At 40.3% G+C, this 20,687-nt stretch overlaps 1 protein-coding gene across 4 annotated transcripts in view; it reads right to left on the bottom strand.

The window, feature by feature from the left end:
* Window positions 1–317: 317 nt before the first annotated feature.
* Window positions 318–20,687, bottom strand: part of INO80D (INO80 complex subunit D) — a 72,762-nt gene continuing 52,392 nt past the window's right edge. For all 4 annotated transcript variants that reach the window (XM_049615077.1, XM_049615080.1, XM_049615078.1 and 1 more), the window contains 4 exons: window positions 19,982–20,115; window positions 14,116–14,333; window positions 13,268–13,425; window positions 318–11,905 (listed from right to left, as the gene is read on the bottom strand). In XM_049615077.1, the coding sequence (XP_049471034.1) occupies window positions 10,740–11,905; window positions 13,268–13,425; window positions 14,116–14,333; window positions 19,982–20,115 (1,676 nt within the window). In that variant the 3' untranslated portion in view covers window positions 318–10,739. The remainder of the gene's footprint in view (window positions 11,906–13,267; window positions 13,426–14,115; window positions 14,334–19,981; window positions 20,116–20,687) is intronic.

Genomic DNA, 20,687 nt, shown 5'->3' with positions numbered 1-20,687 from the left:
GTGAGCCATCTCTTCATGTTTAAAGGGAAATTACAAACCAAAAGCCCATCGCCTCCCAAAATGTGGTTCCCACCCCACCCCCACCAGCAATACCATACTCAATGCCATAGATACGCTTTTCCGTTAGAACTGGGCAGCAGGGGGATGGGGGTGGGGGGGTGGGGCTCTTACCCAAACCTGCCAACCTCCTCATCTTGCTCCTATAGTCTGTGCAGAAACGAGTGGCCCCTTAGCTTTTGTGCATATAACTAAGCTTCTAGCCACTATTCATGCAAATAGAGAGAAGATTCTCAGTTTGTAAGTTCCCTTTAAGCAGCTTTTTTTTTTTTTTTTTTTGTAAATAGTTTTAATGTATGGCCTGTTAAACATACTTGTGTGCCAAGGTGAATGAGAACACTGAAAAAGAAGGGCTTTGAGAACCGCTAGTCCTTGCTACCGTGCAGTTACTTGGTAAGAAGAGATTTTACAACTGTGCAACCTGTCACTTACTTGATTCAAAGATGTTACCACCTCACCTCTGATTTCCCACTGCAACTTGGTTTCAATTCACACCTCAGGACTCCAGTTAGTACCCTACAATTGCCAAGAGGCTTTCTGTTAAAGGCTGCTTCTGATATCAAGTTCCAGCTAAACTATTCCATGAAATCCCTCAAACCCCAACCTCTCTGTTTTAGTGTTCAGGGGAACTCTCAATCCACTGTTTTTTGTTTTTGCGTTTTTTGTAACGTCTTACAATGGAGGATTGTCCATCTATGTTTATGTCTCTCTCTCTGTGAGGTCTTGAAATGTAATCTGCTGCCAACTCATCACAAAATAAAATATTCAACGTTTTTTTCCTTAATAGTCTGTCATTCGGCGTGTCAAATTGATATACTAATGAAAACACCTGAAGTTGTGGGGAATAAGAAATCTATGGCAAGTGCATGCAGACTTGGAGCTCTTTTAAAAAGAAAAAAAAAAATGTCTGGGAAGACCTTTTAAGTAAATAAATGCAAAACATGCTCAAGACAGCTTCAGGAGCGCTGCCTTCCCTCGAAGTTGAATTTTGAACAAGGCAGAATAACAATTAGGTGATATAATTCCCTGCAGCTAGAGAGTAGTTAACTTCCCCCCCAGGCAAAATGATCTCAGTGATCATTACTTATTAATGAAAGGAAGAGGCAGACTGGTGAATTAAGTTGGTCCAGAAGATGGTGGATGACATACACTAATGGAAATGTTAGGATTGCTTTATAACTGAAATAAACAGGCTGGTTTGTGGTACATCTCCATTTCAGAGAGAGGAAAAATGCACAAGATTCCTCAAGTGAATCTCCAGCGCTCTCTCTCTTTCTCCTATGGGACAGATGGCATTTTAAAAAATGACAGTCTCCCTTTCAGTTAAAAAAAAAAAAAAAAAGTAACAATAAAAAGGAAAAGGAAGATAAATAAATAATGTGTGGATGTCTTTAGATGAGACTTTTAAATGTTCTTTTAAATAATTTTCGATAATGTATTTTAAATCATTACATACAACTGCCACTGCAGTGACAATATTCCAGTAGGGGCAGCATTTTGCTAAATGTAAAAGATTGCCATTTAAAACTCATACATATACATGTGTATATACAGTATATCAACACTATTTATATACATATATATCTGGAAAGCAACATTTCATTGCCTTTGAATATCTATATATCCACTCCCACAATATATGAGACATACTGTGTGAGTATATACGAAAGTATATGTACACATGCTCCAACATGTATATATACACTTTTGTCTGTGTGTGCATAAGAGCTTTAAAGGCACAATATATAGGGATGCAAGTGTTGTAGAGAGCTGCAGCAAAGTTAAAACAGAATGTCACCAACGTGAAAAAAAGTCAAGAGGAAATACAGCAAAACTCATTACGTAAGAATTCATTAAAGCAGTTTCGTCATGAGTAAAAGGAGTTAGAGAATTCAAGAGGCATATGTGTGACTTTGTACGCTTTCCATGAAAAATGAAAATGGCAAATTTGTGGCTAAAACACAAAGTAAACCAAATTTTTAAGTGACAAATTGATGAGGGTAAATGAGAAAATAAACCTAACACTGTTATCAATTAATAAAATCATAATTATGTTCTTTGCCAATGTGAGTAAAATGTCCCAAAATTATCTAGGTAAAACTTTCAAATGCGTTTTGTTTGACTGTTGGTTTGCTCGTTTTTGAGACAAAGACGAATGCCCAATCCTCAAAACTACTCTAGAAACTATTACCAAAACTTACATCTTCTAGAAAATTTAAGAGCTTAAGATTTTTAAAAGAAACAACTGAGGAGTTAATGAAATATGCTTAAGCCACATGCTTCTGGCTAGAAAGGCCATAATAAAGGGGGCGGGGGGGGGGGGGAAGTACCGAATGAAGTGTGATGAGAGACTGATTTAGAAGGCAGTGAAAGTCTACGGCCATACCACCCTGAATGCGCCCGATCTCGTCTGATCTCGGAAGCTAAAGCAGGGTCGGGCCTGGTTAGTACTTGGATAGGAGAAGGCATGAAGGTGAAGAATAGTGGAACTGGAAAGTAAGAATAGTTCTAGCAGGAATTCACTTATAATAACCATGAACAAGACTATCATCCAAAGGACTTTCGTCTTAGGATGCACTGATAAGGTACTCTAGACTGTCACCTCCTCTTGCTTACAGAATAACCCAGAGTTTTCCAGGGACGGATAATCTTGCTTCACAAAGGCTGTTTATCTATTACACACACACATTTAGGGAAATATATGTATATAGCTTTATCTATACACACACATATACATACGTGTATATATAGATTTATACAAATGTATAAATAAACATAATACTTTTCAATCTTTCCATTAACAAGGCAAGTTCACATTCAGCAAAGTGCCACCACATCCCATATACACATCTCTGTACAGATATACACAAAAGGGTCTATTTTCACCCTTCAATCAGGGGGAATTTATTCTAGCAAATCCCATTAACCAGTAACTGAAGGGAGGAGTGGCACCGAAACCAACCCCCTTCTTTCATTTGCATGCATATGTACAAGAAATATGCAGATTTTTTTTTTTTAATCCATAAAGCAAGAGTGAATGAAACTGGGAGATGCAGAAATACAACTATAAAAGGAACGACATGTAAAGCTCTCCTAGGCCTTGACTATACCTAAGATGAATGAGGCTTCAAAGAGAACTACAAATTCAGGTGTAGTATCAGGGGTTGTTTTGACATATTTCAAAGTACATGATTTTTTTTTAATATTAAATATAAATGTGATTGGAGCACTTAATAACAACTCTAGTTTGGGCTATCTGAGACCATCAGATACTCCAGTAATTAATGTATAGCAAAATGACAAAACTCAAACTATAGGAATGTATCTTTTTTAAGTTCCCTATGAATCAGGTAAAAGTCAAGGGTAGCATAATTTTTCCTGTAACCAAAATACGGGGGCCGGGGGCACACTCACTTCATAAGAGCACAAATGAGTAAAAAAAAAAAAAAAAAAAAATTTGATTTTTGGAGATAACTAAAATCATCCCAGCTTTGAAATATGCATGGTGAAATGATCCCACCAACTCTTTCAACAAAGCAGTCCCTTCAAAAAATGGCATTCTTTAAAAAGAGCCTATACTTTCCTTAACTTTACCAAGAAAAGATGTTCAAGATTTTCTAACTCAGAATATGAAGAGATCTATTATTAACATAAAAAAAGGTTCAACGGATCTGGTCCCATCACCCCAGTAGATAAACACAGCTCACGTCTGGGTTTGCATCTCTCTCTCTCTCTCTCTCTCTCTCTCTCTCTCTCTCTCTCTAATTTTTATGCTCAAAGGTGAGAGGCTGGTCTTAGAACCTGCTGTTTCTCACGTCATTTTAAAAACATAGCGTAATATATAAGTTAATCAAAAGTTAAAAGAAAATGCACATGATATCAGAGATAGCCTTTTAACGTAAGATAGCATAATGAAGAATTTGGTGTATTTATACTACAGAGACAATGAGAAAATAACTCTGATAGCCCCCTCTAAATAGTCATATTTCTACAATACATTCTGTTACCTTCCTCTATTTTCACCTAAGCACACATTCACCTCTCCCACACACGTGCCCCCCCAATGTATATTTTTGCATGTGTGTAAAAACACAGACAGAGACATGCACACGAGTAATTTAATTCTATTTTTAAGTCACAGTGGGAATTCCTTAGTGAGGAGGGATAAAAAGTTCCTGAATAAGACACTGAGAACATCTAGATTTATTATTTTCTCTATTTTACTTCCCAACTTACAGAATAAACTGTAAATTAAAGAATAAATCCATAGGAAATAAAGGAGGTCTTAAAAACTTCAGTTTACAAATTCCAGCTACAGTAGTTGGGAGCTTTGCTTGATCTATGTATTTCTATTTACCCTGTAACTAAGCTTCTAGCCATCTGAAGTGTAAACCACAGATCAGTTACTAAAGAAACACGACGCCCAACAGTTCTATGAGCAGTAATAAATGGTCTAAAGGTGTTCTACGTTTTGAGGCCCCAGGATATCCTTTTATTTTATATATCTGCAAGGTAGCAAAGGATAGCTATACACCTTGACACGGCAGAGATCCAGTGTAAAAAGGTGCTTCACTAGTTTGTTTTGTCAAAAAAAAAAAAAAAAAAAAAAAAAAAAAACTCATATATAATTTTTTAAGCTATTAAAACACATAGGCAACATAATTCATTACACTCAATACAGCTTTAGTATAAAACTTATAATTTATGAGGTGATGTTAATAGTATAAATTAATATACCTTTTCTCTTAAAATCTACAATAAGTATTCTGAAAGCTCATCGGGGAAGGAAACTTTTTAAATAAAACTTTTAAAGCTGTGCGTGGTGGGAAAGGACTGTTTGCTGAAGCGGAGGAGAGCCTGAAGGAGAAAAGGAAGAGTCCTACGCAAGACACGGCGGGCTATGAAACCAAATGTTTTCTCTTTCTTGCGCTCTCTTCAATGGTGAGTCACCTTTAGTTTCTTTTAAAACTATTTTCTTATTTTAAAAACTGCCCTAATTTCCACAAGGAATCCCTGAGACATACTCAACACTGTACAGCGAAAAGAACGATCACTGTGCCGAGGAACTGATTCCAACCCTTCTGAGCAGATGAAGACAATGTTCCAAGCACCAGATTTCCTGTCACTTGCAGGCTAATCTGCTGGAGCCCCCTGGGCCCGAACCAGGCAGGGTGGAGTCCTTTCAGGGCAAATCAGTCTAGTCCCCGAGCAAAAGCAATGGTGTGGCGTTTAGCTGCACTGGAACCTTCCGCACTGCATCCTGACATTTTTTCCAAGGGGAACTTTGGGTGCATCTAGAGCTTACTTCAGTGGTCCCCAGCTTAAACACACAAGTAAGAACAAATGAACAAGTGCAAGAGGCGGCTTCTAGTTCTCTCAGGCCACGATCAGGACAGATCAGGCCATACGTGTGCATACTTGAGAACTGGGGGCAGGCGGAGGCAGGCAGGCAGGAGGGAAGAGGGGAGGAAAGCTGGGCTGCCCTACAGAGCTTACCAAGAGTTAGAAAGCTTTTCTCTTGCAACATTCTTTTTCAGACTCAACTTTAGATCACCAAAAAACTCCGCCACTCAAAGTAGTCAGACATTCCCAAGACTTGGGAACCTAGTTTATGGTCAAGAAAGTCACACCAAACTTGCTCTCTCTCCGAAATGCCACGTGTCCTTTATTGGCTCTGTTGATCACAGTGCAGGGAGGGGAAAGCTGACAGAAATCAGAGGTGAAAGGAACGAGAATTTTTGCTATTGAGAAATGAGGCTAAGTCGGCCCCGCAATTTTTGCATTAATGACACTGGCGACTAGGAGACAGAATTATGCACTTGTGTTTTAGGTTTTCTTTCCTAACTCACTAGTCAGGGGGAAATGCTTAACAAATACCCAAATATGTTCTTCACTGGTATTTTATGTCAAATTTTTTGAAAGATAGCATTTAAAATGTCACTTTAATCTACTAAACATGGATTCTTGTTCCCTCCAGAGTATGATATTGGAACGCTTATAAGGCTCAAGATATTAAGAAGCCATTAAACTGTTTTACCTTTCTATAGAATGCCAGTGAAGATTCCATATTTTCAATGTTTTGCGAGAGGGGGGGAAAAAAATCTATGTTCTATCACATGTATACTTCACCCCCAAGAAATGTATTTCTCATCGGGAAAAAAAATCCTTGGAGTGATGTAGGTGTTAGTGATGGTTTAAAAGATACAGATGAAGACTGTTCAGTATGACTACATTTTCGTTTAAGGAATCCTTTAAACTGCCTCATTCAACTGCCGAGTTCTGTTGACCATTTAGAAGACCACTGGATCAGATTACTCCACATAAAACAGATTAAAAACACAACTTAGTAGAATGTTAAAAGGCTAAAAAGAAAGAGGTTGAAGAACCTGAAAACTAGCTACCTAAAAAAAATTTTTCAAATGCAGTCGAAACTGATTATATAATTAGTGTTATCAATATCTTCATCTTTTTGCAATACCAGTCCACAACAACCTACTGAACTAACTCGGAGAAAGGGCGACCGCCTCATACAAACACTGCTGATCCAGCCCGAGAACCCCTCGCAAGGGGGCAGGAAGGACGACAAACGTAAGGGCGCAAGTTACAACGAACTGATTGGAAGGGGGTGTGCTTGGTTGGCTCAGTCGGTAGAATATGCGACTTGTGTTCTCAGGGTTGTGAGTTCACGCCCCATGTTGGGTGTGGAGCCTACTTAAAACACAAAAAACTGAATGGTATATTGGTCAATAGAAACAGAAATTCTTTCACCTAAGAAAGCTTACAGATCGGGCACGTATCACAGACACCATTTCCTTCCAAATCAAAGCACTGTCTTTGCCTCTGGGTTGCGATGGTGGCCTGAGAACGAGCTCTGATAAGGAATAGCTTTTAGTGTTAGTCACAGAAAGTGAGGAGGCTTAGCTCGCAGTTGAGACATTGGGCTTATCGAAGAAATAAATGGGCTTATTGAAGAAATAAATCTTATAAATAATTATTTGGCAAAGATAAAGTATTAGCTTTCTTTAGCCTGACACCACTCAAGACAGTAACTACAATCTTAAGGAAAAGAAACAAAGAAACACATCTTCCAACTTTATCTCCATACCTACTATTTGCTTCTTATGAAATTATAATCTTTTCATGGAGGGACACTAGACACACCGCACTGCCTGCCAGCATGAAATTGCTCAGGAAGTCACTTATAAAGCAGTTCTATCTCACGTGGTAGGTTACTAGAGGGGGAAAAAAAAAATCCTTCACCATATAAGCTTTGTGACGATAATTACAAAATTTTTCCATTGCATAGTCTGTCATTTGGTGGGTTAAGTGTAATTGCTATTTACTATTGTGAATTGTTACTAGCTACATAACCTACGCAGATGTGCAAATTACTAAGCCATTTTTACAGAGAAAAAAACAATGTCTTAAGTACTTTAATTAAAATAATATTAACAATTATGTAGAGAGAGTAAAGGAGAGAAAACACATCTTTTCTTCGGATGCTATAGATCACAGCCAGTGAGTATCATTCGTTAGAATGGACTTCAGATTCTCAGAGCACAGAATGTATCCATTAACTGCAGCAACTCTGTAAATTAAATCACATTAACACAATCTAACTGGCCTTTATAAATGGTCCCAAAGAACTGCAGAAATAGAGTGACCCTTCTCTGCCACTATTTCTGATGAGTTTCACCCTAGAATAAAAAGCTAGCTTCCACCTAATTAGGACCTTACATACAATCTGTTTTTGATTCCAGTATTGCCTTATTATAGTATAGTGTAAGTGCTATTTAAAAGACACTAATTTTCCTGTTTCTGGAGGAAAAGACAATTCATTCCTTCCTCTACACATTAACAGCAAACCTACTACTGATAGACGAGAATTGCTCTGTATCAGCTAAAAGAAAAACGTAACAGGTGTCTCTGGGTTCACAGATGTTCTTCTGTCTTCCAAAAAGGGACTCGCAAGAAACCGCAAGGGCAAAGCAAATTGCAAGCTTGGATATTTGTTTTGCAGTAGATGAAATGAGAGGACAAATTTGTTTTTTGCTAATTCCTCAAACCTACACTGGTACTTTCTACGGGTGCCCTTTCTTCAGCTATCACTGTGGGCGTCTAAACAAAAATGAATTTACTCAAAAGTTTTTGGTGTGAAGCTGTAACTGGCAACATTCCTGATCATTTCGTGCCTCCTTATTAGAAAGCAGGAAAGGGCTTTTAAATGCACACAAAACAGAAAATTGCGAACAATAAAATGTGCAACTTACTGCAAACTCAGTTTTGATAACTGAAGAATTTTAAGCAGCTACCACGAGGGACAAATAGCCAGAAAAGTTCAAACCGACTCCCCATGACTTTCCCTTTGCTGTCAAAGAAGGGGCCGATAAGAGAGTGTCCTGCTCTGGTACAACCTTGGATTAGTACACGATGGAGACTAGACCAAATTGCTGGGAATGGACAGTTATCCGGCGAGGATTAGAATGGGAGGCGAAACGACTGGAGCAAACTAAATGACACTTCTGAGCAGAGGTAACTACTCATCATCATTTCATTACAGTACATTAAAATAAAAAAGCTTACTAACATAGGTTCACAGGTGAGAAATATTCAAATTATCTGCTCTCACCGTTCAGAATAGAAATTTATGGTGATACCAAATATAATTTTGCTTTGTGACATAATTTATAATTTAGAAATTTCTCAATCTGCAAAAAAGGCAAAGCTATTAAAAAATAAATCTTCCAATTATCATGATTAAAAAAAAAACTAAATATATTACAAACATATTTTTGGCCCACAAAAAGAAACTTCAATAAATACAAAATAGGGCGTATAATGATTTCATACAGTCATGGGACATTTCCCCTCCATAACCTCAGGCGCATGGCATCTGCATAATGCCTGCTGATCACCATCATTCCTTTAAAAAGCAGAGAAAGAAAAGCTTTCAAAAGAAGGGAACTGGTTAGAATTAGCATGGCATAAAGAGAATACATATAGGAAGTAGGAAAATACATCCAAATCTTTACCTATTGAAAAGGAATTCAGATCAAATATTCCCTGACCAATGAATTATTATATCACATCATTAATAGATATGTTCTCTCTACTCATCTTTTAAAATATATATATGTAAATTAGACTAGACTCAGGTATAAATAGCCAATGGTATCTCAGGGGATGGTGAAACTTCTCAGCAAAAGCAGAAGAGTACAGATGACTTTAAAATCTAGTTCCACCCTTGGGAAGGGGGCAGGGGAGAAGGCAGGTAAAAAGAAACCTCACTTATTCATTTCCATAGTCACCAACTTACTAAACTACCCAATATAATTTTCAACCCTAAAATCTCGGTACTTTAAAACAATTTCTGCAACTTAAATCTATGTACTTAAATTGTTTTAAAAGTACCAACAGGGTAGGTAAAATTTAGGTCTAATTTCCATATTCTGCTTTGAAAGAAACTTTAAAATGTGTATCCTTCAGATATTACACGTCACTTCACAACTGGTACATTGATTCTACAAGTGTCTTCAACATTTTACAACTCTTACCAAAGAATCACTACTGTAAACATGAAAAATTCAAAAGTAAAAGATGGACCAAGGAGTTCGGAGACTCCATCTTTCCAAACGTATCTGACCTAGCCTGTTTTTCACATCAAAATATGGTCTTTAATTACATCTCGTGAATGTATTCCATGAGAGAGGATGGAGAAACAAACACCTGTCTAAAAAGGCAAAATAACCACCAGACCTCAGAATCTCAGCAACCCTGCAGTCACTCCGTGCTTTTTGTGACATCCCCACGGCCCTGACATGAATTCAGCTTCTCGTGTTCTTGGATAACTTAGCGGAAGAGGGTTGTACAATTCACATCACCAGACCACCACCCTCTCTATTTGGGAAACTTCGTTAATTTGGTGGGAAAGGATGACCAACCTTATTAGGGTTGTGAGACGTGGGAAAGGAGAAGTAAGAGCCTTATTATACTTGTTAGGAAAGAAAAAAAAAAACAGAAAGAAAGAAAGAAAAAGAACAACAATGGGACAGCTGCTTCCTGCCCTGCACAAAAACACACACATGGGCGCGCACACACACACACACACAGGTGGTCAAAAGACTAATAATGTTTTTCTTTTTAATTGAACATGATCACAATTAGGAATGGAATCCTGGCCTCGTGCGGTGTTTAGCAGTTGGTGCTAAGTCAGAGCCTTGATCTGTCCCTACACACCATTTGCTGCCTCTTACACAGGAACTCGATGAACAGGACCATTCTATCTAGAACCACCTCTGTAAAGACCTGGTAATAGAATGGAAAGCATTGATCTGAATACTAGGAAATAGTAAAGGGCACTGGTAATCTGAGGTATCTTCCACTTCTAGGACTTGCTGCTAAAAATCAATTCTATCCAGTCACTGTGCTGAGCCACTAAGGAAACCACTGGGGTAAGAGTGAACCCGCCGGGAGGGAATGAGCACCAGTGCAAAGGAGCACATGTGAACACTGAAGCGAGGTCCACTGCAGGGTTACTTGTTTAACTGGAAAAAGGAGTTCCCCTCTAGTCCCCATCTGTTATTTTTAAAATCTTCTTTAGGAAAGGGGGAAAGGGATGATCAACAGGAAACAAAGATAGAAAACACCAGGTTCCCCACCTGCCTGCAAACACACAGACACGCTCAGTTAGGGGAGGTAAAGGGAGAAGATGCATTATTGGTACTTGTAGCTGTGGCACCTGTTACCGTGAAGCCTGTAGGAGGGGCTATAGAGCTGTGGCTGGGCTGCAGGTCCTTAGGAATGCCACTGTGAGAACTCAGCTGGTGGCCAAAGGCTGCGCTGAACTGAGGGAGTTGCTGCTTGGGAGAGGTGGAGGCCATGAGTTCAGCAGAAGGCCCCATGCCACTGAAGCTGGTCTGCGGTAACCCCGGAAGCACGCTGGAGCTGCTGGGGGTCACGGTGGCGAAGGCAGGCTGTGTGGTCTCTGAGTTCGAAGTGGTGGGTGGCGTGGATAGGGAAGTGGAAAGAAGATGTCCATCTGCGCCAAGAAGGTTGCTAAATGGAGAGGGATCTCCAAGGTTGACAGGGAGATTGCCCCAGTGAGTTCTGGGGTTCACGACTCCTCCAAGTGGCACCTCGAGTTGGGTTGGGAGCAAGTGCTGCGCCATGATGGGCATCTCTGCTGAAAAGGTAGCTGCCATATTATCACCAGAGTAAGATGTTGTGTGGGGAGAGGTGATATGGTCACTGTAGGGAGACGGCACGTGCTCACTATCATAATGGCTTCCATGGGGCGAGGAGTGTGAATGATCACTGCTGTATTGCTGTCGTGAGGTGATTAGGTCATCTGCCTTGCTCAGCAGCTGGGCAGGATGTGGCCTCTGGGAGGCATGGCTGCCATCATGTAGTCCATGAAACTGTCCTGGGAAGGCTCTCTCCCCAAGTGCACTCTGGCTGATCAGAGTGGCAGAAGTAAGGCCGACGTTGGCTGGGGCAGAGAACTGCCCTTGGATCTGCCCTGCCAGGGGTGTAGGTGGGTTAGACAAGGTAGCAGAACGGAGCAGGTTCTCATCCAGCTCTAGACTAGAAAAATTATCATGTACTATGCGCCCATTCAGTAGCTCCCCTAGGTCTGTGTTTACTTCTCGGCTCAAGGACTGAATTCCTGAAGCTCCAGTACCTGTGGAGAACACCCCTATTCCTCTCTCTGACAGCTCCTGGACTGGCACACCATCTGACTGGGTAAGTACCCCAATGGTACTCAGGCACTCAAGAGAAGTGACAGCCTGCAAGGCCCGCTCAAGTTCCTCGGCCTCTTCGGTAGTTGGAAGAAGGTCTCCGTTCTTTCCTGAGCAAAACAAAAGCCGTCAAGAGAATCAGCAGAGTCGTTACGTTGCCACACCACAAAAATCCTCCATTGGAATTATCTGTAACAGTATTCTATTAAAGAGAGGCCCCACGGAAAAGGGAAGCTTCCAGGGACTAGACTGGAAAGAAAGAGTGAAAGAGTAATCTGCAGGGCAGGCCTGAGAGGTCAAGCTGTCCTGCAGCCTGTATCTTCAGTTTACTTACAGCAGTGTCTAAACCCAGCTGGCCAAAGCGTTAAATTCGTAAGGATTCTTCTAAGCATTACCGACTTAAAATGCATGGTGGCCGTCTGATTACACATGTTTTTACCTGAAGTTATGTCAAAATCATTACAACAGAAAATATATCATATTGGTTCGGACTGGAGACAAAAAGCCATGCAAGAGTCCCCTCGGTGCTTCTGCTCCTGAACTCTCTCCTCCAGCAGGAGGGCGGCCGTAGAAGACGGGAAAAGAGAGAGGCGGCGCAACCGGGAGCTGAGCACTCACTCGCACTCAGTCCTCTCCAAAACGCTTCTGTGTGTTTCCCGCTAGTCCTGCTCCCCTCATGCCAGTTTTCGAGAGGAAAGCCTGGGGGCTGCCACTGACTTCGTCTCCAACATTAAACATCTCTAGAGTTAGGAACTTGACTAGTCACCAGAAAAATATCCAGTTTTTAATGGTGAAAGAAACTTTCTAAGGGCATAAAAGGTTTTCCCTGAAAGCACCACAGAACTGGTGGGATTAAAGCAAACTTCGTTTTAGAAAAGTGCACTTCAACTCAAGTACAGGGTGGGGTACTGGAATAGGACGAGTTCTAAAAGGCTTCAGTAAACTCAAGCTTAAGATGTTTTTGTTGAAAAATAGAGTAAAATGGGGGCGCCTGGGTGGCGCAGTCGGTTAAGCGTCCGACTTCAGCCAGGTCACGATCTCACGGTCCGTGAGTTCGAGCCCCGCGTCAGGCTCTGGGCTGATGGCTCGGAGCCTGGAGCCTGTTTCCGATTCTGTGTCTCCCTCTCTCTCTGACCCTCCCCCGTTTATGCTCTGTCTCTCTCTGTCCCAAAAATTAAAAAAAAAAAAAAAAAAAAAAACGTTGAAAAAAAAAAATAGAGTAAAATGACTCATTTGAAAGGGACAAAGTTAACAACCTAACAGTTGAATGATCAACCTACTAAGCCTATTAATTTGGCTAGTTGGACAAACCACACTCCTTACCTTCTGAAAGCAGGGTAAAATCGGTTTAGCAGGGTTGCATTTTCTAATTACGGTGGAAGACACTATGTGTGAGGAGGAATACTTCACAAACACTATTTCCCTTTTTAAAAACTCATTCAGCCTTCTTGAATCAAAAAATTGAGCCATACCTTCAAAAAAATCAAAATCTTGTAAGTCATCAGGCAGCCGTGGCAGGACGTCTGAAAAGTCCTCCTGGTTCAATTCCAAGTCATGTGGAATGTCAGTGATCTCATTGGCAATGTCGTCCGGCAACTCATCAGCACTCAGCTCCGGCGTGGATGGGCTCCTGGGGAAGAGGACACAGTTGGCCCCATCACGCCCCTTATCCCTTCACACCAGTGTCCCCAAGACACGTTCGTCAAATGTGAAAATGGGAAATCCTAGCTTAAAATGTCTCCTTTTCCTACTTCCAGAAAAGGAAATTTACAAGCAAAAGGAAGACCTGACCATACTCAGTCACATAGCCCCAAAACCTTCACCCATGTAGGAAGAGAAGGCAACCATTTCGAGATAGCTTTACCTCACATTAGTAGAACAAATCACAATTTTGTGCATTGAGTGTGTCTTCATACTTTTTAGAATTTCAAGTCTAGTCAAATAGTAATTTTTAAAAAGTGAAATGGACAAATAAAACTGAAATGTCTAGCTGAAACAGAAGCCTCATTCGACTGGTCAAAATGCTTAACTCCTGCCAAAATCAGTAAGGTATCAGATTTCTGATGGAACATTTCTGTCGAAACATATATGGAATTTCTGCTAAAGCAGAAAAATCTGAGGGCAGACAATTAAATTCTCAATTTCAGCATCTGCTTTCTGTGTTACAGTCAAAAACTTTATTTCAGATCTCACCCAGTCAGATATTTGGTAAAAATTACATTGAAGACTACAAGGTCTAGGCTCGTCTATCGAATGGCTTCGGGGGCCGAGCTGCAACGCTACAGAGATGATGCTAGGTGTTGTGAGAACCATCACTGACCGGATCTGAGCGGTCTCCACTGGCAGTGAGACGCTGGTGGGCATGCTGAGGTTCCCTTGGGGGACTGCAGGGGGAATGGGTTTTTGGGGTCGACGAGGTCCACGCCGTCTCTTCTTCTTGTGTTTTTTGGTAAGTGCAGGAGGCTTGGTTTTTTTCCTGGGTTTCCTCTGCTGCTGGTGCTGAACTTTACGGGAGCTATCTCCTCTCAAGAAATTATCCTTTGAAATGAACAAATGGGTATTTTTAAACTGAGAATGTTTGGGAAAAGCCTAAGAGCTATCTGAAAAAATTACTCCCATCTCTTAACATTCTATAGAATGCCTAAAACATACTGTATACCTACAGCAAATATAACCATAAGTAAATGAGTAAAGAATTCATTTTTTTAAATTAATTCAAATGAATCCAAATCAATATATACAGTTCACCCCACATTTAAGGACACTGTGAGATTTTGGCAGGCCGAGAGGGAGGTGTGGGTGGGTAGAAGGAATAGGGGGGAAAAAAAAAAAGACACTGTGATAGGTGTTGTAGTGTTTAAAAAAAAAAAAAAAACCAGAATGAATGCAATGTAATTGCATTCTCAAAAGAACTTACTTTTTCATGGAAAGAACAAGAATATAAGTATACATAAATACAGTACAGAGAAAATAGGGCAATAATGGCATAAATACCTTCCATGCATGTACAAAAGGAAAATCAATTACTTTTAGTTTTGTGGGATTAAAAGATAAGTAGGATTTTAAGTCACTGGGGTAAGGGGAAGATCATTCTATAGTAATGACACTCACAAGACAAAAAGAACAGCAAATAATTGGGTATGACTGGTGCTTGGGGTATGGTGTAATGGAGGATGGAATATAAAAAGTAAGCTGTAAAGAAGTTGAGGACCAGATCACGTACGACTTTGATTACCATGTTCAGGATTTTCAGCTTCATTTTATAGGCAATGGGAAATGATTTTTGATGAAAGGAGTAACATAACTTGACAAATGCTTTAAAGGGATTCACTACGCTGGCAGCAATGAAACAGACAAGGCAAGAGAATGGAGGCATTATTTCCAATCAGAGGGCCATTTCAACAGTCAATACAAGATAAATGGCTACGGGCAATGTGAGTGGGAATGGAAAAGCAAGGCTCTGTAGGGACAGAAGTCTCAAGATGTGACAGCTCCTTGGATGAAGGGAAGAACACTCTAACACGTCTCTCTAGGGTTTCTAGGTTGGGAGACTGTTAGATGATACCATTAGTTGGAACAGAGCACACAGCAGAATATGGACTCAGAAGAGAAGTTAAGGAATTCAGCTTGGCTCCCATATAATTTGAGGTACGAAGATGTCCCAGGAGATAGAGGAGGAAATGGTATGAGGGATAAAGAAAGGGATGGAGATGTAGCTTCAGAAATCATGACACCGTAAAAGCCCTTCAAGTAATTTACATGGACCAGGGAGACAAGGTAAAGAGAGAAGACAAAGGGACCGCAGCTTTATATAACTGCTGCTACTCACTTGAGTGAACAAGGTAAGAACCAGCAAGGAGGAACAAGAGATTAACAATATAACCAGCTTTCTTCATCGGCCACCCTTCAATCTGAATACTGCATTTCATCAGTTCCAAGGTACATTTTAGTATTTCTGCAACTGGGCTGCAACTGCTGTTGGCCCGGTGATGGTCATTATAGTTGGCATGGTCTATGTACGTGCGGGGGTGACAACAGTTCTTTGTACCGTCACTGTTTGACCCAAGGCATGTGCATTGTTGGTTTCACACGAAGAGGGAAAACTGTTGTGTGTACAAAAGCACGAAGAGTAGCTGAGGGCATAAATCTGTCATTAGTGAAGCAGATACTCATTGAAGAGCTGACCGCAATTCCTTTTTTTTTTTTTTTTTTTTTTTGCAAAGCAACAACCAAATGAGAAAGGAAAATAACCACAAAGTAGACAAAGCTGTATCAAAGATGATGATGTAGAAACTACCTCCTTTTCTATCTCAAGTAATTCAGTTGAAACCAGGAGTATTAGAGAAAATAAAAATCTATGTCTAACTAAGTCTAAAGAAGCTATTTTGATACATATAAAACAAAAATTGTAAAAGGGGCGCCTGTGGCTCAGTCAGTTAAGCATTCAACTCTTGATTTCCGCTCAGGTGACAATCTCAGTCATGAGATCAAGCCCCACATCGGACTCTGTGCTGAGCATGAAGCCTGCTTGGAATTCTCCCTCCGTCCCTCCTCTGCTCACGTACTCTCTCACTCTCTCTCTCTCTCTCTAAAATAAATAAATAAACTTAAAAACAAAAAAAAAAAACAAAAATTTTAAGTGGTAAGAAGTGCACTGTGCAGCATTTTTAAATTTCTTGGTGGTATACAAAATGGTGATTTTTACAACTGAAAGTATAAATCCAGGAAATCTAAAAGAAGTTTAAAACTAGCCACATACTTAAATCTAAACACAATTACAGGGGTTCCTGGGTGGCTCAGTCGGTTAAGCATCCAACTTCAGCTCAGGTCATGATCTCACGGTTCATGAGTTTAAGCCCCGCGTCTGGCTCTGTGCCGACAGCTCAGAGCCTGGAGCCTGCTTCAGATTCTGTGTCTCCCTCTTTTCTCTGCCTCTCTCTCTCTCAAAAATAAACATTTTTAAAAAATCTTTAAAAACAATTACAGACTAAAGTCACAAATGTACAAATTTATAAAACAAACAAAAAAACAAAGAAAGGCTGTTTCCTATCCTCTAATAGTCCTTTTTAGCTCAATACTTTAGTTCCACTTTTATCGTATCCATCATTTAATTCAACAAATAGTAACTAAGCAACCACCAGTACCCACCAGGATGCTAGGCATCCATCCAGGCTTTCCCTCTAGGACCAGCAGAGACGTTAAGCAGGAGAGTCTGTCCAGCTCAAGATACACTAGTCCTACTCATAAGACACTCCAGTACCACCTGGTTCTAGTTCTAGGTGTGTGTCTTATTCTCCTAAGCTTGTGCAGCCCGGCAGTATTCTTGGTAATGTGCCAGGCAGTCCCCACAGAACTGCTCCAGAATGAGGCCCTGCCATGCTCTTGGTAGTCCCCCACGAAGCTCCCCCACAGAGGTGGCGCCCCTATGCCTTAGCGACTTTCCTAATGCCAACTGTTCACTGCCTCCACTATTTGCAAACACTCTTCACTCTCAACTTTCTCACTGCCTCATTCTACTTCCATGCCAGGATGCTGCATTTACTAACTTACCATCTGCTGTCTGGTCTCATAGCCATTGAATAACATGTTCTGTGTGACAGCCTGGATGTCCTGTAGCTTCAGCTCCTACCAATGACTGTCCTGTCCAGCGCTTGAGTCTAATTCTGAATCTCAACCTCTCCCGGCCATGCGTCTAACTATCCAACAATCACTTATTGAGCACCTTTGTTCTAAGCACTGGGGATACGGCAATGGACAAAAAATGTTCCTGCCTTTGTAAATGTTATGTTCTAGTAAAAGGATACTGACAATAAATAAAATAGTAAGTAATACAATGAGACAGACATAAATGTTAGGAAGAAAAATAAGGTAGAGTCTGAGGATAAAAAGTGACTGGGCAGAGAGGAAGTGAAAGGCTTCTTTGATGACGTGACATTTGATCAGAAACCCGAATGAAATGAAGGAGAGAGGCATGTAGAAACCAAGGAAAAGAACATCCTAGGAAAAGAGAAAAAAAACAAGTGCAAGGCCCACGAGGTGAGAGCATACTTCAAGGGTTGAAGAAACAGCAAGAAGGCCAATGTTGCTGAAACTCTGAAAGTAAGGAGAGGGTACAAGATGAAGCTGGAAAAATTACAAGGGCCAGATCAGGAAGTCTCACAGGCCGTGATAAGAATGTTAGATTTGAAAAAAAAAAAAAAAAAAATGTTAGATTTGATTGTGGATGTGCTAGAAAGCCGTTGGAAGGTTTTGACCAGGGAACTAAAGTGATCACAAATGCATTCTCTAAAAGGCCTCTAGGGGCATCTGGGTGGCTCAATGGGTCAGTTAAGTGACTCTGGCTCAGGTCATGATCTCATGGCTCGTGAGTTCGAACCCCGTGTCGGGCTCTGCGCTGACAGCTCGGAGCCGTGAGCCTGCTTCAGATTCTATGTCTCATTCTCTCTCTGCCCTTCCCCTGCTTGTGCTCTGTCTCTCAAAAATAAATAAATGCAAAAAATAAAAAAAAATTTTTTTAAATAATAAAAAGCTTTTATAAGACATTCTGGAAAATGTGAAATTACAGGGACAGGAAAACATCAGTGGAGATACTTAGGGGTAGAGTATAGAGGGGTAGCTACAAGAGAATTTGGGGGGATTGACAGCAGATCTTGATTATGGTGGCGTTCTATAACCGGATGGATGCACTGTCAATCTCACAGCATTGTGCACCAAAGAGTGGATTTTACTGCACATAAACTCAAAGGAAGTGGGACACACACAGCCTACTCGGACTGCTGTGTGAACAGGACATCTGGGTGCAGATAAGAAGGGGGCAATAAGAAGGAGACCAATTAGGAGACTATTACAATAATCCAGACCAATTCAAGAGCAGAATGGTAGCAGTGGAGTTGGCAAAACGTGTCCGGATTCAAGACAGTTTGAAAGCAGAGCCAAGAGATCTGCATAGGTTTTATCACCCAGTATTAAGTCTCTCGCTGGGGGACTGATGGGGTACAAACGCTGCTATACTCAGACGTAATCTTTAACTTACAACAGTCCTTGTGACACATTTAGCTGGTGGCAACACCAGGATCATAGCCTTAGACTATGAGGTCCTGGTCCAATGGCCATTCAGTTACCCTGCTGCTCCCCTGAAACTGTAAAATGCTTGCAGAGGGAAAGAATTGTCTTACTCAGCTTTTTCACACATATACCTTGCATACTACCTTGCAAATAGCAGAACTCAGCAAGTATCTAGGTAAAAGTAATAAAAATACACTTTTTAAAAATAATGATGTAATTCAGATAGTCCACTAATTCAGACTTACCTCTCCTTCCAAATTACTCTGAATTAATTAGGGCTTATGATACTAGCATTAACAGAAGCAATAGTTAAGTTCAACAGAATTATAGAAAGGGTTGGCTTCTGGCCGAAATCTTACCAAATATCCAAGATATTCACAGAATTGAATATAAAAAAGCAAAAATCTAAAGAAATGGGGCGAAGAAAGCTTGAAAAATCTGTTAAGTGTAAGAAAATGTACCTTAAGGCAAAGAGAGGTATAGAATAAGGATAGATAATAAACAAAATAACTATATGTTAGTAACTACTAAATACCTTCTAGAATAGTTGTTTTTTTAACTTATTTTTAATTTATTTTTTGAGAGAGAGACTGGGTGCATGTGACTGGCCCACCCAGGCACCCCTAGGACAGGTTTTTTTAAATTTTTTTTTTTAATGAGGCTATGAAGGGACACCTGGGTGGCTCCATCAGTTAAGGATCCAACTTTTGATTTTGGCTCAGGTCATGATCTCACAGTTCATGAGATTAAGTCCCACAGTGGACTCTGTGCTGACAACAGGGAGCCTGCTTCAGATTGTCTTTCTGCCCCTCCCCTGCTGAAGCTCATTTTCTCTCTCTCTCAAAATAAATAAATAAGCATTATTAAAAAAAAAAAAAACACCCACTCTTTAAAAACAGTAATAAAAATTTAAAAATGAAGCTATGAAATTTACTCAATGGGTCATGACAAGTATGTTTACATATTATATATTACATTATATTACATTACATTATATGATATGATCTATGATATTTTATATATTTACATACAGTTTGTACCAAGTCACAAAATATTTTCTACTGGGGACTGCTATCCAAAGTTTGAAAGTCTCTGCTGCCGAAAATAAAATCTGAACTCACCATTTTTTTGGCATGTTCTTCACACAGGGGGGTCTGGTGTGTAATGTCAAACACGGGCACAGAGCACTGCTGTCCGTCTGCAAACTTGGCCGTGCAACTTGAGAAAAGCTGCTGAGAGCGGTTCAAGAGGATATCTGTGTTTTTCAAAGTTAAGAATGTAATACACTGAAACTCAAATTACTTTTTAAAATTTGTATATAAAATCTGCTTCTTCCCTTATGTTTAGCAAGTAATACATTTTCTTATCTATAAAAGCTAAAGAAGGAACCCAACTACTGATGTGGGAAAATGGTAATTGTTGAATCTATCAGAAGATAAAAGAGTCTGTTTTGCTAAAGGGCTCCTAATAGGTGTCTCTTTAATAGCCTTTCTGATTTTTGTTATTTGGAAAAAGGAGGGTCGTTTAAGTCTTCACACACTATTAAAAGTTGCACTATAATGGTAAAAAAAACAACAACAACAAAAAAAAACTTTAAGGAAAACTTTTTGTATACAATCCTCAGTAAGAATGGGGCACCTGGGTAACTCAGTCGGTTAAGTGTCCCAACTTCAGCTCAGGTCATGATTTCCTGGTTCATGAGTTCCAGCCCTGCAGCCGGCTCTGTGTTGACAGTTCAGAGTGTTGACAGCTCAGAGTGTGGAACGTGCTTCAGATTCTGTCTCAGTCTACCACTGCCCCTCCCCCGCTCACCCTCTGTCTCTCTCT

This window comes from Panthera uncia (assembly GCF_023721935.1).
Source record: "Panthera uncia isolate 11264 chromosome C1 unlocalized genomic scaffold, Puncia_PCG_1.0 HiC_scaffold_3, whole genome shotgun sequence".
NCBI classification, from domain to species: Eukaryota; Metazoa; Chordata; class Mammalia; order Carnivora; family Felidae; genus Panthera; species Panthera uncia.
This window is presented reverse-complemented; position numbering and strand designations above follow the sequence as displayed.